The sequence below is a fragment of the Salvia hispanica genome, chromosome 4 (genome assembly GCF_023119035.1).
Source record: "Salvia hispanica cultivar TCC Black 2014 chromosome 4, UniMelb_Shisp_WGS_1.0, whole genome shotgun sequence".
NCBI lineage: Eukaryota > Viridiplantae > Streptophyta > Magnoliopsida > Lamiales > Lamiaceae > Salvia > Salvia hispanica.
This window is the reverse complement of record NC_062968.1, coordinates 33,406,677-33,423,253: the sequence shown is the minus strand read 5'-3', so window position 1 is coordinate 33,423,253 and position 16,577 is coordinate 33,406,677. Positions and strand designations below refer to the sequence as shown.

General features: G+C 38.9%; 3 protein-coding genes across 3 annotated transcripts; all 3 read right to left on the bottom strand.

Annotated features, from left to right (window-relative positions):
* Positions 1-259: 259 nt before the first annotated feature.
* Positions 260-2,063, bottom strand: LOC125221857. The gene is made up of 2 exons (XM_048124161.1): positions 1,296-2,063; positions 260-830 (listed from the first exon to the last, which is right to left on the bottom strand). The coding sequence occupies exons 1-2, from the start codon at positions 2,040-2,042 to the stop codon at positions 333-335; spliced, it is 1,245 nt and encodes a 414-aa protein (XP_047980118.1). The 5' UTR covers positions 2,043-2,063; the 3' UTR covers positions 260-332.
* Positions 2,064-2,511: 448 nt separating this feature from the next.
* On the bottom strand, positions 2,512-4,060 carry LOC125220940 (putative ripening-related protein 1). The gene is made up of 3 exons (XM_048123067.1): positions 3,890-4,060; positions 3,668-3,841; positions 2,512-3,110 (listed from the first exon to the last, which is right to left on the bottom strand). The coding sequence occupies exons 1-3, from the start codon at positions 4,058-4,060 to the stop codon at positions 2,604-2,606; spliced, it is 852 nt and encodes a 283-aa protein (XP_047979024.1). The 3' UTR covers positions 2,512-2,603.
* A 369-nt stretch (positions 4,061-4,429) lies between these two features.
* On the bottom strand, positions 4,430-8,829 carry LOC125221854 (FT-interacting protein 7-like). Its single transcript, XM_048124156.1, has 2 exons — positions 8,606-8,829; positions 4,430-7,756 (listed from the first exon to the last, which is right to left on the bottom strand). Exon 2 carries the CDS (start codon positions 7,697-7,699, stop codon positions 4,673-4,675), a length of 3,027 nt encoding a protein of 1,008 aa, XP_047980113.1. The 5' UTR covers positions 7,700-7,756; positions 8,606-8,829; the 3' UTR covers positions 4,430-4,672.
* Between the last annotated feature and the right edge of the window lie 7,748 nt (positions 8,830-16,577).

The window sequence follows — 16,577 nt, the reverse complement described above, 5'->3', positions numbered from 1 at the left end:
CAATGAATCTTTTTCTGTTGTCCATTGCTGGAATCTCTTCTCTGGTAAATTGTGATGGAGACAAATATTGTGTCATTCATTATGCTATTTGTCTGAACTATCACTAAACGGCAGAAAACAACAAGATGCGTGATTCTGAATAGTTACAATTCAATGATTTTTTTTTTCTTATATGGATAATAGTACATATGTTTAGAGATAGTACATATAAGCAATTAAATAGGATACTGTTTAATAAATTTTGTCACAGGTGTGAGAAATGATACAGGAATCACATATTACATGCATTGACATGATTTAATAGAGGAAGAGATGGTAAATATTCTTACATACTAAGCATCAGACCAGGTGATATCCAAGTCGCCCCAGTCGCCTTCGGGAACCCCCAAGGCTTTCCAGACAGCCTTCGAGGCATCAACGATGTTGTTAGGACACGGTGGCTGATAGTCGTGATCGGCATCACATCCCATGGTGGAATCACACTCATCCACCACCATTGCTGTCACACTCCGGCCATTTCCACTTATGGTTACGTTGTTGAGGCATCTGCTCCCTCCGCTGTACCAACCAGTTGATAGCGCGACGACTGGTGTGTCATCAGAGTGGTACTGATTGTCACACTCGGATGGGCCGCCTCCGTCTCCTCCCTTCTGGAAGCTGTTGATGGTGAGAACTGCTTTCGTGCTTCCAGAAACGGGGGGAGAACATTTGTAAGTGGTGTAGAGCTTCCCTTGTTTACAGCAATCGGAATCGTTTTCCTGGTTGCATTGCCCCGGAGGTGGTTTCTTTCCTCTGATTTTTCCACTCGGGTTGCAAGATTGAAGGCGTCCCTCCAACGTCTGAGCAGCAAGGATGATTGACAAAGCAAAGATGGCTACTATTTTGAGACTCTTCATCTTTGGTCTATATTTGTTTAAGATTAGTATTGAAACTCTGAATCTTGGATGCAGAAATGGGATGAAGTTTAAGTGTTTATATAGATTTAGTTTCAGTAGAAACGCCAAGAAAGTGCTCAAATATTTTTACTTCTGCAACGTTTTAGATGACAGAAATACAGTCTTATGCTAAGCTGAAATTCTGTCTGAGTTGATACTTTTTGTCAAGACACATGCATTGGCCTATCTATATTATGCTAAATAGAACAGTAGACAAGAAATCCAATATACATATATTTATGATATATTACATGGTTGGATTTATTCAGAACAAGATAGCCAAATCTTTATTCCATATGCATCAGATTACATATTTTATTTACTAGAAAACAAGTAACTGAATTCTGTTGTTGATCAAGCATCAGACCACTTGATATCCATCTCACCCCAATCATCCTCAGGCACTCCCAGAGCTTTCCAGACGGCTTCAGAAGCATCGACAATGTTGTTGGGGCACGGAGGCTGATAGTCGTGCTCATCATCGCACCCCATGGTGGAATCACACTCATCCACCACCATGGCAGTCACACTCCTCCCATTTCCATGAATGGTGATATTATGGAAGCACCTCTTCATGTTGTTGAACCACCCTGTCGAGAGTGCCACGATGGGGGTGTCGTCTGAGTGGAACTTTCCATCACACTCTGACGGCCCTCCACCGTCATCCCCTTTCTCAAAGCCATTGATGGTGAGAACTGCTTTAGTCTGGCCAGTGACCGGGGGCGAGCATTTGTAGGTGGTGTAGTACTTGCCACTTTCACAGCAGTCGGAGTCGTGATCCCGGTTGCATTTGTCTTTAGGTGGTTTCTTGCCCTTGATCTTGCCACTCGGTTTGCAGGTTTTGCCTTTAGCATCAATGCTCAAGCTCAATGACAAGATCAGGACAGAGAGGACCAAGAATGTCAAGCCAAGATTTCTCATTTTTCTTCTTCTTTTTGTTGTAGGTCTTGCTTTTGTGGTGTGTGAACTTGGATTTGGTATAAGCATATTTATAGTGGCTGATACAGTTAGCACTGCTAATATAGAACTAATGATTGTTCTATCAGTTTTATATGTTCGAGGATTCTCCTTGCAGGCATGAACAAGGAAACCATGTAATTTTCCCATGTAGCCAGAAATATGTGCACAGTGAATCTTGGCTTATGATTTGGTATTTTACTAATATTGGTTTATTCATTGGCATGATGTGAAAAGGACTGCAAAAATGCTTAGGTTTCTACTGAAAAAGCTCATGGGGAAATCCATTTATTCATAGTCCAGACCAGATGTGTAGGATTAGGAAAAGCTTCATACATTTGAACAAGAACTACAGTAGCAACTGTGTTCCTTAAAAATAGGAGTATAATTTTCATTTTATTAATTATGAATATTTTGCCAGAAAGATTCAATATTGATGGAGATATATGTCAAGAAAGTTGTTTCTCAATTTTAAGATCAGACATGATGAGAAACAGTGATGAAATATATACAACGAGTTTAGAACAGTTCTGAAATTGATCAGTTTTAAACCATCGATTTCTCAGAGCAGAAATAAGCAGGATTATACTTTTTATTTCAACAAAAGGGCAAAATAATGTACACCAACACTCAAAAGTAGTAGTATATTCATAAGATGATTTACACAGTAATACAATACTAGTATATTTTTACATTATACAAAAACAAGCATCAAGCATCAGACCAAGTAATATCCAAGTCGCCCCAGTCGCCTTCGGGAACCCCCAAGGCTTTCCAGACAGCTTTTGAAGCATCGACAATGTTGTTGGGACACGGTGGCTGATAGTCGTGATCCTCATCACATCCCATGGTGGAATCACACTCATCCACCACCATTGCTGTCACACTCCGGCCATTTCCACTTATGGTTACGTTGTTGAGGCATCTGCTCCCTCCGCTGTACCATCCAGTGGACAGTGCGACGACTGGTGTGTCATCAGAGTGGTACTTGTTGTCACACTCTGATGGGCCACCTCCGTCTCCACCCTTCTGGAAGCTGTTGATGGTGAGAACTGCTTTCGTGCTTCCAGAAACGGGGGGAGAACATTTGTAAGTGGTGTAGAGCTTCCCTTGTTTACAGCAATCGGAGTCGTTTTCCTGGTTGCATTGCCCCGGAGGTGGTTTCTTTCCTCTAATTTTGCCACTCGGATTGCAAGACTGAAGACGGCCCTCCAATGCCTGAGCAGTAAGGATGATTAGCAAAGCAAAGATGGCTAATTTTCTGAGGCTCATCATCTTGTATTTTTTCTGTTGCCTCGGGATTGTATTAACTTGCTGTGTGTTTGATGCTCAAATAGGATGAATGGATCTATATATAAGTATTTTTGCAGTAAAAATGCCAAGAAACTGATCAAGGTATTCAACTTCAACCAAATTAATTGCTCAAAATAGCTTAAATTATCAGTCAAAATAAATCAATCTTTTCATCCTCACTCTCACGCCACAGACTGATAATTTGGCCTACATATATCATAAAAGATTGAGATTTATTTATTTCTTTGTGATTGTTATCATGGCAAAGTAACTAAATCTTTAACTACTAGAAAATCTTGATCATCACAGACAAAATAACAGTTTTCACTGCTGTTTTGAGCACTCTCTTGTTATTTCCACTGCCTAAATCTGTATATATAATCAGAGTACTGCATCCTAATTTGCATGAGTCATCCAGTTCTTGATCAATACTACTTCAAAAGCAATATATCGAAATATCAATCCAAAATGAGGAACTTCACCTTCACCCTAGGAGGGCTTCTCCTTGTGCTGATCCTTGTTGCATCATATCCCTCTGATGCCAGACTCCAGTCGTGCAAGCCGAGTGGCAAGATAAAGGGAACGACTCCACCACCGGGGGAATGCAACAAAGAGAACGACTCCGACTGCTGCAAAGCAGGGGAGACATACACTACCTACAAGTGTTCTCCCCCTGTCTCTGGAAGCACCAAGGCAGTTCTCACCATCAACAGCTTCCAGAAGGGCGGAGACGGAGGCGGCCCATCAGAGTGCGACAACAAGTACCACTCCGATGACACGCCTGTTGTGGCGCTCTCGACTGGATGGTACTCCGGAGGATCGAGGTGCCTCAAGAACATTGTCATAAGTGGTAATGGGCAGAGTGTGACTGCCATGGTGGTTGATGAGTGTGACTCGACAATGGGGTGCGATGATGACCACGACTATCAGCCTCCGTGTCCTAACAACATCGTCGATGCCTCTAAAGCTGTCTGGCAAGCATTGGGAGTGGATGAAGGTGACTGGGGCGAGTTGGATATAACTTGGTCTGATGCCTGATGCAGTTTGTGTGTTTTTATCCAGTTTTTAAGTACTGTTAAATTATCTTGTCAGAATTCTTGAACTATACTTATCAAGAATGTAATATCATTCAGTTTGTTGAAGGGCTTTTTTCATATTATACTTAAATATTTATGATACATATACTTACCGCATTTTTTTTAATTCTTTTTTGCTTTCTACTATAAGTACAGAAACAAGAGATGTGACCATACATAATTACATATCCATAATTGAAGAACGATAAACAGGAATATCTGTTATACATGAAATGAAGTTTGTGTCGCCAAAACAAAAAGTGGCTTGCTACAGCAAAGAAGCTGCACACACACTTTTGTACATTCCACTCCAGAAATCCATAAAAAAGACATAGCTAAACTAAATGAATTTGAGGAATTCATACTGGAATCTGATGGCTTAGCAAAACAGTAGTAAGCCCGACATGAGACTTACAGCATGCTATCAGTCCTGGCAGGGAGACGGCGGAAGAAGTTGAGTGGTGCCGGCGGCAACTTGTGCCTGAATCTTGGATGCCTCATGAAATATAGTCCTGTCAAGATCACCAGCAACTGGAAAGGCACAGTATACAGCACGGTTGCAGCCACGACACAGAAGACCATGAACAGGACAGTTGCGCGTGGGTCTCGCCAGCTCAGCAGTGCCTGGATCCTCTCCCCTTGGGATGCTATGTCTCCTACCACTGTCTGAATCCTCCCAGCAATGGTACGTAGCCGATCATACCTCATCCTGACGAGATCTGGGTTCCGTGAGGTAGGGAAGGTGTCGAATTCCTCATCAAGCTCATCAGTGTGCACAGTGTCGGCACAAGACAGACGTATGTTCATGTGAGGTGGGTACTTCGGCCTGAAGCGGTAGTTCCAAAGCCCGATGAGGAACATGTAGAGGAACAGTGTGGGCAAGATTAGTTCCGGGAAACAGATGAGCATGATGAAGAGGACATGGACTAGTCCGGTTGTGATCGGGTTCTTCCACAGGGAGACTTCCTTGAACCATTTTACAACAGCAAGCAATCCATTGAAAACCGACATTAGCCTGAAAAAATTAGCCTTGCTACGCCTCATGCTCCAGAGATGTGAGTCAGAATCATTCATGTACTCAACCACTTCTCGTCTCAGAGGGGGCTCTGCACGGCTCAAACGTGCTGCCACTATATTAACAGCTTGATGGCGCAGCATGTCGAGCTGCACCATTGTCAATGGCATCTTGTAGTGCATTTTGGGCAAGAGTGGTTTGGCATACAAGGCCATCATGTCAGACATTGACGAGCATGTGAACCGAATAGCCAAATGCAACTCTCCCATTTTCTTGACACCAGAGGGATGAAGCACCAGCAACGGGTACGAATGAGTATAAACCCGGCCTGTTTCAAGAGTTGACACTCGTATCCTAACTTTACCTATCTTCAGATCTCTGTGACCATTTGAGCCCTTCTCACCAATATGACCATTATCAAAAACACCAACTGTAAGAACCGTTGCTGGATCAGAAACTTCCCAAGTATACTGCTCATTATACTTCGGATTTAAGCTGTCTGTGACCGTCCTTGTTCTGACCCACTTCTGGCCATACTTTGCCACACAGAAAGTATCAGAAGTGCCCCGGCCATTTGTAGTCTTCATGGGGGTAATAGCATCAGCACTCAAAATGCCTAGCTCTAGCAAGCCAATGGGTTGCTTCCATAGCAGCTTAGCTGATGGTCGGAGATCACTGCTATAATGCGTGGATTCATCTAGCACGTGGTAGCCCCCGTCAAGGCAGACACGCAGGTGGATTCTACTAGAAAACCTGTCTTTCTTTGGCTCCTCACTATCAGCTGAACTTGATTTTTGTAGGTTAAACCATCGAGAGTGAACCATTCTGTCATCAGCACGTCGTTCAACTGCTGTCAATGGTATATAAACCTTACCAAGAACCTCATCCTTGTTTGGACCCACACGATCTTCGACCGAAAGTATCAGATGGTCATCAAAAGGTTCGGCAGCAACAAACATCAAATCTTCATTCCACAAAGCATTCATACTATGTGATTGGACAGGTTTCGTCTTCAGAATTTGGTTGCCAATCTGAGCCTTAACATGCACATTTGCAATATGATTTTTCTCACCCATGACCAAGTCCTGTGCCTCGATCACATTACACCGCACATACCATAACCTCGGTGAGTGGTAGACTTTTGAGCGAATATGAGTGGAGGAAACCGAGCTATCAACAAGATTAGCTGCATCTGCGTGCCAAGCTTCAGAGAAAGCCTCGTCAGCTTGTGTGCCCATCCAGACAGCTAGCATCAATTCACCTTTCTTTTTCCCACCTTTCTTGTCCTCAAGTCGATACCATTCTGGAGCCAACGGACTGTCAGGTGGAACTCGTGTGGGGATCTCACGGAGATCAAATCGAACAGTTCCAACAACCTCATCTTTCAGTGTATCCTTATCTTTAACAGTAACTTCCAGAACTGATGACTGTATTCTGTCCTTTGAAAATGTGAACACAGTGTTCCATTCTGGGCTTTGTGTTTTTTCAAAGTGCTTCGTCACTCCTTTATAGTTACCAAGCTTCACTTCTACATATGGGTCAAGACCCCCAGTAGCATCCTTGGAAGGAAGGTCATGAGCTCGAACAACTCTAACAAATAGGAACTGCATTGGCTCGACAAGATCATAGATACCAGATGGCTTCTCCGAACGTCTAACTCGTCCCCCAATGACCTGCCCCCCTCCAAGAAAAGGGCTTGTTTCTTTAAGAGCAAAATCAGCAGGATGCGAGGAGGAATTCGCAAACATGCCAAATGCTTGTGGTTCCTGAGGGTGAGACCTCATCTCATTAACTCCGTGTACATTTGGTTGCTGGGAACCCGTAGGAGGAGGCTGTTGCGGCTGGCTACTTGAGTTAGGAAGATGGAAGAACGTGCGTATTGACCCCCTTTTGCCTTTAGCCGATGTGCCAGAGACAACCTCTTCCCCTTTCTGAGAAGGCAGATGACTGGCATGGCTGCTTGGATGCACGCTCGAACGTGAAGACGAAGTTGTCTCAGGAAGAGGCACTGAAGCTCTGATAGAGGGATCACTCGTCACAAAAACTTTCAGGCCAAGCTCCCCTCTGGCACGGGTGAATAAATTCCCCTTTTCCAATGGATAGTTAAACACAACCGCATCAGCATGGGGAACAAACGACGTACTGGTTAATCTAACCTTCCCAAGGGAAGCTTTTGAGTTGGTGGTTTTGTTGATATTGTAGACATGAGCCTCGAGAATGAGATTGTGCAGGTTATCAGGATTCGCCACGTTGAAATAGAACGTCTCGTTCCAGAATGGGTCAAGGTCCTTTTCCTTTACCGTGGTGTGGAATTTCTGACCATCAAAATGCAGCTCCACAAATGGACTGGACGAGCCCTGCCCGTCTTTGGGCAAAAGGTTGTGGGCTCTTACAACCTCCACACCTAGCTTGAGATTGCTCATGGATTACAACTTACACCACAAAGAAGCAATGTCTTGTTCTAGGGTGAATTTATCAACCTGCTCATGAAAAGGAGAGCAACGTCAAGTGATGATGAAGAATAAAAAAATAACCCCAGTATTTTGGAGATGTATATCTTTTTTCAGTGCCAAAGAGAGCTAAGAACTATTGCTTTGCAGCATGAAAGTAGTGAGCAATAAAAAAGTAAGATCAATTCAAAGTTATGACACTAAAATCTGCATCTTGGTTAAAGCTTATGGAGTACTTACATTATATTCATATCAACAATGCATAACCTCGAATATCCCCAGCAATACTTAAGTGCTAATGAAGCTCGATAAGTCTTTAAAAGGGGTGAACAAATCATTCTTATTTTACTCACTCACTATCTCTAGACCAAAACAATAAGATATGTCAAAATCAAATTACAGATTCATTTACCAGAAACCAAGAAACATTGAATTTAATCACACATTTCATCTTTCCACAAAGAGAAGTTTAAGAACAATAGGCATCTAAAATCTGAACCATGTCAGCTACGAGGCTGGAATAAAGGGCAGAATATCCCTCCCAATTTTTATTCAGAAAGAGCTCCACTTTTAGTTATATTCCAATTATATACTCACTTTACATAAAACTTGCCACTTTTACGATACTTCTATCTATATCATGACTGATTATCAAAACAAAGAAACTCATCAACAAGAAGCCCAGATGCGCAAGATTCTTGAAAAAACAACCATATCAAAAAAATCACACCTTCAAACTAAAAACCCCACACCAACAGAAAAGCACACACACAAAAGGAGGAGTCTTTACAGTAAAAATAGAAAACCCACCAAATATATAAACAAAATTAAACATAAACCGAAAAAGGAAAAGGATTGGGGAAACAAAAATGATAGTACCTGTTAAATTTCAGAGTTTGAAAAGGAGGATAGTGATTAGTGAGCTTCAATTACACAGATCCAACCAGCAACAAATAGGGTGAAGAAGAAAGAAGAGGACGTGAGAGAGAGAAATTATGGTGGTGAAGAAAGAGTAACAGTAATAATAATGGAGAAGCAGGGCAGGGGTCCTATCCTTTTGCACAAAAAAGGTAGTGAGAGAGGAAAATTCAAGGAAGAAGATTAGCAAGAAATGAGAAAGTGGAAAAGTCTTGGACGTTTATTGTACTGTTTTGGACATACGTGTGTTATTTAGCATTCAACCCTCCACATAAACTATATTAGATTATTTAATTATTTTCTAACGAGTTCAAACAGTGATCATCGATTCAGCATACGCGTCGAGGAAATAATTTGATGTTTATACTTTATATTTTGAACTCATGTTTGTTCACATATAACCCATGGTTCTTCAAAGTACACTTTGCATTTTAATTTAATTGTCTAATAAAAAGCACACATGGCACATGTAACTCTAGCTTTGATTTTGGACACTTCTTTATAGCTGATACTTGAATTTGTAGCAAAATGTTTACACCTGAAATATACAATCACAAAACAAAATCGTCATATGCTTTTTTTGTCAAGATTTAACAAATTCCTATACTATCTAAAATGTGTTTATTTGCTGCAAAAAAAGAAAGAAAAGCGTATTAATTAGAGATATTGGCATCTAATATCACGAAACTTTCAAAAGATTGGGTTTTTTCCACGAACTTTAAAATTGGCAAATAATATCACGAACTTTATCACGTGGTTGGCTTTTTCCCACGAATGAAAAAATTCCCACAAATAATACTATGATACCAAATTTTTTTCGTAATTTCTCGACAACAATTCGAAAGTTTCAAGTTTTTCAATATTTGAAGATAATTTTTCTTGAAGCACACCTTCAAAAATTGTTCTTTAATCTATTAAAATAACATGAATTTTTTCATTCGTGGGAAAAAACAAATCCAAGGTAAAGTTAGTGATATTATTTACCAATTTTAAAGTTTGTGGGAAAAACCCAACTTTTTGAAAGTTTCGTGATATTAGATGCCAATATCCCTATTAATTATTGAAATAATTTTAAACTTTTTTGGTCAAATTTGGTGTATTATTCTTTTGCAAAGAAATCTAATTCATAACAACCGACCTACTGCGTGAGAAGGGTTGAACGCTTTGCCTTACATTAAATGTATCATTTGAGTTTGCAAAGTGGTCTGCAATTTTGGATAATATCACCTGATTATCAAAATACTACTACTATTATATTAACCTTCTGCAAATAGACTTGTTACCAGACGACGACAACTATGTTTAATTAAAAAAAAATATTGAGTTGTAATTGTACGTGGAGTATATAATATTACTAATTGGTATGTATGAATGGAGTAGATTAACTTTGGTGTCATCTTCACACCCAACCAAACAAAAAAGCAGTTCCAACTCACCTCAATAAAATAACATACGATTAGTATTATTTAAGGTGCTATTGATTTCTCGTATTGACGCGTTTCTATAGTTTAGGCAATTTATTAAAAAATGGCCAACCATTACCGAAATTTCATTTTCTAATGAATTTCACAATATCTGGACAACAGATTTCGATTTGATTAGTTTGGGACAAAATTAAATAAATTCAGGTTAATTAGTGGCACGTGCGATAGCAAGGGGTTGCTAAATTTAGGTGAAATTAGTTTAGAAATATGGATAATCTAAATTTCTATATAAGATTATAGACTAGCTAGTTTTCACCAGTACGACGTTGTATACAAATTCTACAAATCCAAATACGAGATAGAGAGAGAGGGAGAGAGAGATTTATAATTTATTGATTATTGTTTTAATTAAAGGTGAAGCAAGCAAATAATATTGGTTGGCATGTAATTGATTATCCGTAGAATGGCAAAGCATATTCGTTGATCAGTCGATATCATTTCTCCTTTACCTCACATTTTTCACAAATAAAGACACACATCACAACACAAATATCCGCATTCTTGCCCTAAAAAGGATGAATGTAGATCAAAGGGACACAAATAAACCTGAAAAATATTGTGACCGTCGGATTAATTAAACGGAGAAGTAGCTTTTTACACATATTTTGAGAGAGACATACTATATTTTGTAATATTGCGCTTTAGCAAAAAGAATTGACAGTGATAATACTACAACGCATCTTGATATTCAGAATCCACTAGTATTTCTCTACCAACCAATATAATTAAATCATGCAACAAATACTAAATTGGACTTGTGTTCATAGTCTTACAATAATCGATGGGAACACTGACTCCCAGAAATGTACTCCCTCCGTCCCATTGAAGATGACTCACTTTCCTTTTAAATTTGTCACAACTAAGATGACTCATTACTTAAAATGGAAACACCTTTATCTCTACTTTATTCTCTCTTTCTTACTTTACTCTCTCCTCTCAACACACAAAATAAATTTGCATAAAATTCCGTGCCACCCAAGAAAGAGGTCATCTTCTTTGGGACGGGGGGAGTATATTTCAAATGACAATCATCATACTCTTACTCTACTATAACACTAATTGTTAAAATTACTCATACCCGTGAAGAAAATATACTCATTTTATATATCAAGTGCCAAAAAAGCTTGATTGCTTCAAATAATGAGGAGACGTGATAAAGTTCTTAGTGAGAGTACTAGAGCTTTAACGAGTGCAGTGCAGGTGCGGTATGATATCACGCGATCTAACAGGTCCAAAGGATTCGACTAGACTTCTAAGGCTAGAAAACCATGGAACTATCAGAAAGGGGTCGTTGGATGCACTCTATTCCCTCAAAACCTCAACCCACTATACTACAACTAGCACAGGGAAGTAAAGGATCGATCCCACGAGGATGAAGGTGCTACGAAACTGCATTTGAGGATGTTTTGGAAAAGAAAGGGGTTGGCTGCTGCCACGCAAATTATGGGTTGAGTACTAAAACTACTGGGTCTGAGAGACTTAAACTACTTTACTCTACCTACTGGGTCTAAGAAACAAGAACGTACGGAACATGCATGACTTTAAGAAATGAAATATTTGAGTAATTAAAAAAAACAACTGGAGTTAAGTAACTAGACAGACTTTCCTAATTTAGACAAACAAAGGAGAAACGGGACCAATTTCCTTAAACAACCAGGGTCTGGAAAAGCAGCTGAAAAGCAGAAGTACATGCAGAAAAGTAAAAGGTCTTGCAGAAAAGTGCTAACATAAAGCAGATCTGATTCTAACTACCACCAAACATCATCTTCTTTAGGAATCAAATGAGAATAACAGAGAAAACAGAGCATTTAACATCATGAAAACAGAGTAAACTTCGGATCCAAACTAAAAACGAGAAATTAAAGTCGCAACTAACAGACCTACGCTACTGGACCTAAGAAATGGAGAAACAGAACGTAAATAGCCATGATCATGCAGAAACGTAAACAGAAACACCAGATCTGCCAAACTCCAACTCAAATCCAACATAACTCAACAAATCCAAACAACTCCATACAAAAATCCACAGCCTCCAGCAACCAATAAACAAATCTCAGCTCCGAATATTCCAACAATAATTCAACAACGCAAAATAAAAACAACCGAACAAGCTCGACCGAACAAAATCCAACAAAAGCAAAGGTAAACTTCCATAAATGCAGAGATAGGTTCAAATCCAGTAGATCCAAGTCAACAACTAAGAGTTACGAAACTAAAACGAACGAGTACTTAAAACCGAAAACAAACTAAACAAAGCAAACTAAATATTGTTTCTTCGCCTTCACAAGGCGGTGTTACACAGCAACAAAATAACGACGATGAACCACCACGGTAGCCGGAATCACCCCATCTCCAAGTGTGCAGCAAGTGAAATGAGAATTTTTGAAGTGTGGAACTAAGGAAATGGAACTAGAGCCTTCAAAAGTGAGCGAGGAACCTTTTTCTGTTCTTCAAGGTTTAGCTCTTTATATAGGTGAGGCTCTGATCCCTAGGGCATCCCTCTGGTAATTTGACGCTTTTGCCCTTGAATAAGACTCTTAAAAAGGAATCTGCTCATGCTCTATTCTGTTCCTGCCGCCAGCTTCTAATTCTCCCAGGTCCGGGCGACGACTTCTGATTTTCACTTCAATTCCATCTCTTTTGCATTTGCCTGGTCAGGTAACAGCAACTCCTGAGTCCGGCAGATTTACTACGCATCTGAACTTATATAACGCACATTAGCGCCCCAAATGCACAGATTTTTACCCTAAACCAATGCATGAAACGAGTCTTATCACTTAGCCTTGCCCATTTATTACTACTCCATAACCTAGTAGTACTAGCATATATTTCACTTTTACTCCCTCCGTCCACGAAAAAAAAGTCTTATTTTTTTATTTTGGTCCGTCCATGAATAAGAATCCCGGTTCATAATTACCATAAATGGTAAAGAGACCCACATTCCACTAACTCATTTCACTCACATATCACTTATTCCACTAATTTTTTTTCACCCACTTTTCTTAACATTTCTTAAAACCCGTGTCATTTAGAAATGAGACTCTTAATCGTGGACACGAAGGGAGTATTTGTGTTTTTAAAAGTATGCAATTGATGCGTCAAAATATTTTTGTCTGTTGTGAGGCACGAATATAGTACTACTAACTTTTTTTTATTACTTCTTATTTTAGTAGGCTACACGATTACACTTTTATCATTTTATAATGTAAAGTAAGTCGAAGTTACATGCTACACTACAAAGTCCTATAAATAATTACTCCACAGTACTAGTACAAGTTAGTAGTTATTTTCTTTACTGCGGGACTCTCTCCGTCCCAAAAAATTTATCACTTATTTCATTTTTGTTTGTCCCTAAAATTTTGTCACCTTTCATTTTTATCATTTTTGGTAATAGACCTCACATTCCATTAACTCATTCTCACTCACATTTTATTTTAAAATTAATATATAAAAATAGAACCCACATACCACTAACTTTTTCAATCCACTTTCTATTAGTACATTTCTAGTACATTTCTTAACACCCGCGCCAGATCAAATGGTGTCGAATTTTAGAGGACGAAGGGAGTACTATTTTTTCAATTAGAAAATAAACATAAATTTTAAAGGTTATGCCACGGTGACTCGAACCCCTAACCTTTGGTCTGGATTTCAACCACTTTACCCTTGACCAACACAAACGTACATTATTACCATTACTAATTTTGTAGTATTGTGTATGGGTTATAGAACAATATTTCCAAGTCTCATTATTTGGATACAGATGTAAACTACTCTATTTAAATTAGTCTTGGGCTTCATAGATTGGGCTTTAACTCTTCTCTAATCGGACCATGAATCTTCTCTAATCGGACCATGAATCTTTTAACACATGTTTATATAATTAAATTAATAATATAATTTTTAGCACCTTTATAGATCATGCCACAATTCACTGATAAAAAATTCACATAAAAATCAACTAAAATATTTAGGCCTTAATTACAAATAAAACCCAACACGTGCGATTGCTACATTTTTTTATTAATCTATACAATATATAAAAGGGGAGTTTTGGGGTATTTAGGGAAATAAGAGGAATTTTAGGAGTATTTAGGTAAATCAATTATAATTCAATTGTAATCATTTTAAAAGAATTGTTACCTGTATTATTTTGTACGAAGCTAAATTATTATATGGATGTAAATTTGAATTGAGTAAAGGCCAAATGTTGTCCTCAACATTTGTCCGTTTTATCAATTTGGTCCTGATCATTATCTTTTTTATTATTTGGTCCCTCACAAATGAACTTGGACCGAAATCGGTCCTAAATTGACAGATGCGTTAAAAGTAACGGTCAAACAGGGTGTTTAGCCGATTTTGACCAAATTGTTATTTCAAATATAAAAATTATTATTCTAAAATAATTTAAGAAATTAAAACCTCTTCCTCCAAACCCAACAGCCCGCCAATTCTAACTTTGAAGTTTCTGTCCGGCAGCTCAGTGGCGGCGACGGCTCTACTAGACTTTCGACGGTGCAGCAGCGGGCATCGTAGACCGCGATGGTGCCCCTGACCAGCGACGACATTCTGATCGAGAGCGAGAAGCAGTCGGGACGGCGACGGCGGTGGCTGACGGCATGGAGGTTGCAGCTGTGCTCTCCTAACAACGGCGACACGAAATCGCCTCGGAGCAGTGGCAGCGGCTGAGCGACGATGATGTCCGGTGAGGATGAGACAACGACCATTGGTGGTGACCGGCGACGAAGGCAGCTTTGAAGAGTTTGAAATTTGGGGATTTCCGATTTGGTCGATTTGGGGGAGGATCTCTTCGAATTGGAGATGCACCTCAGCCGACGGAGGCCTGAAACATTGGAGTACACCGGCGTGGCGTCGGAGCGGCGATGACGAGGGAGGACGACAGTTGTAGAGTTCACCTCCTTGAGGAGCTCCGATTTGGGGGCGGATGAAAACAAGTTTCTAAGTTAGAAACTTGTTTTACGAAGTTGAAAATGAAATATCTTACCTCCCGATGGCGACAGTGGCGGTAGTCGGCGAGCGGCGGCGGCAACCGATGACAGTAGCGGCGGGCTGTTGAGTTTGGAGGAGGAGGTTTTAATTTTTTAAATTATTTTAGAATAATAATTTTTATATTTGAAATAAATAAAAAATCTAATAAAAATATTTAATTTGGTCAAAATCGGCTAAACACCCTGTTTGACCGTTACTTTTAACGGTTCTGTCAATTTATGACCGATTTCGGTCCGAGTTCATTTGCGAGAGACCAAATAATCAAAAAGATAATGTTCAGGACCAAATTGATAAAACAACCATATGTTGAGGACCACATTTGGCCTTTACTCATTTGAATTCCATAATTGTAGGGATGGAATTTAACTAATTTATTTTGTTTCCCTATAATTAATCCATGACCATGATGTTAAATATAATTAATTATTATAAGTAATCACACGGTATTTTGTTTGTAAATTTAAAATTTAACACAAATTTGAATTTTATAATTGTAGGGATGGAATTTAACTAATTTATTTATCATTTTTAAAGAATTGTTACTGTATTATTTTGTACGAAGCTAAATTCTTTTATGGATGTAAATGTGAATTTGAATTCCATAATTGTAGGGATGGAATTTAATTAATTTATTTTGTTTCCGTATAATTAATCCATGACCATGGTGTGAATATAATTAATTATTATAATCTATTCCAAATAAAAGTAATCACACAGTATTTTGTTTGTAAATTTAAAATTTAACACAAATTTGAATTTCATAATTGCAGGAATGGAATTTAACTAATTTATTTTGTTTCCCTATATTAATTATCACATGATTAAGGCAAGTGGTAATCATTTTTTTGTTTCCCTACGATTAATGCAAGTGGAGCCTTAAGTGGAAGGAGTGGGAGGTGGAAGGAGGTTACGTGCATAATAATTTTGTATATAAATATGTCATATATATGGTAAAATACCTACTTACTACCTTATAGAACTAAGCATACCATTTTCTTGACGCCATGAAACCATTCCACACTATGCTCAATGAGCTCGAGGAGGCTTCTTCAATTTCTTTGGTTGTCAAAGTATGCTGCATTCGTGTTTTTGACACAACCGCTTTGGAGACAAAACCATTGTGATCAGCAAACAATGTGTTTTACAAGATCGTGCAATACGTTATTTTGTTGGTCGTCGAATGTTTATTTGCAAAGTAATAGTAAATCGTAACTTTTGGACTCAGTAAGTAGCAGAGCAGATTGTAAATCTTCTCTTCACAATGCCTAACAACACAATATAAACTCAATTTACAAGATTTTATTACATTTATCAGTGATGTAATTGTAAGTGGTTGATATTAATCGTAGGATACAAGTGATGTTTTTGCTTATGCCGCAGGGATAATGAGTGCCTTAATCTTTCTAAAATACATTGTTAGAATCTAAAACGTTGTCGTT

Coding starts and splice junctions, on each gene's coding strand:
- LOC125220940 (XM_048123067.1), bottom strand. CDS start 4,060: ATGGCAGTCACACTCTGCCCATTACCACTTATGACAATGTTCTTGAGG. Junction 3,842..3,889: donor CCTTCTGGAAGCTGTTGATG/GTGAGAACTGCC, acceptor GAACACTTGTAG/GTAGTGTATGTCTCCCCTGC. Junction 3,111..3,667: donor GAAGCCCTCCTAGGGTGAAG/GTGAAGTTCCTC, acceptor CTTACTGCTCAG/GCATTGGAGGGCCGTCTTCA.
- LOC125221854 (XM_048124156.1), bottom strand. CDS start 7,699: ATGAGCAATCTCAAGCTAGGTGTGGAGGTTGTAAGAGCCCACAACCTT.
- LOC125221857 (XM_048124161.1), bottom strand. CDS start 2,042: ATGGGAAAATTACATGGTTTCCTTGTTCATGCCTGCAAGGAGAATCCT. Junction 831..1,295: donor TGGATATCAAGTGGTCTGAT/GCTTGATCAACA, acceptor CAGACGTTGGAG/GGACGCCTTCAATCTTGCAA.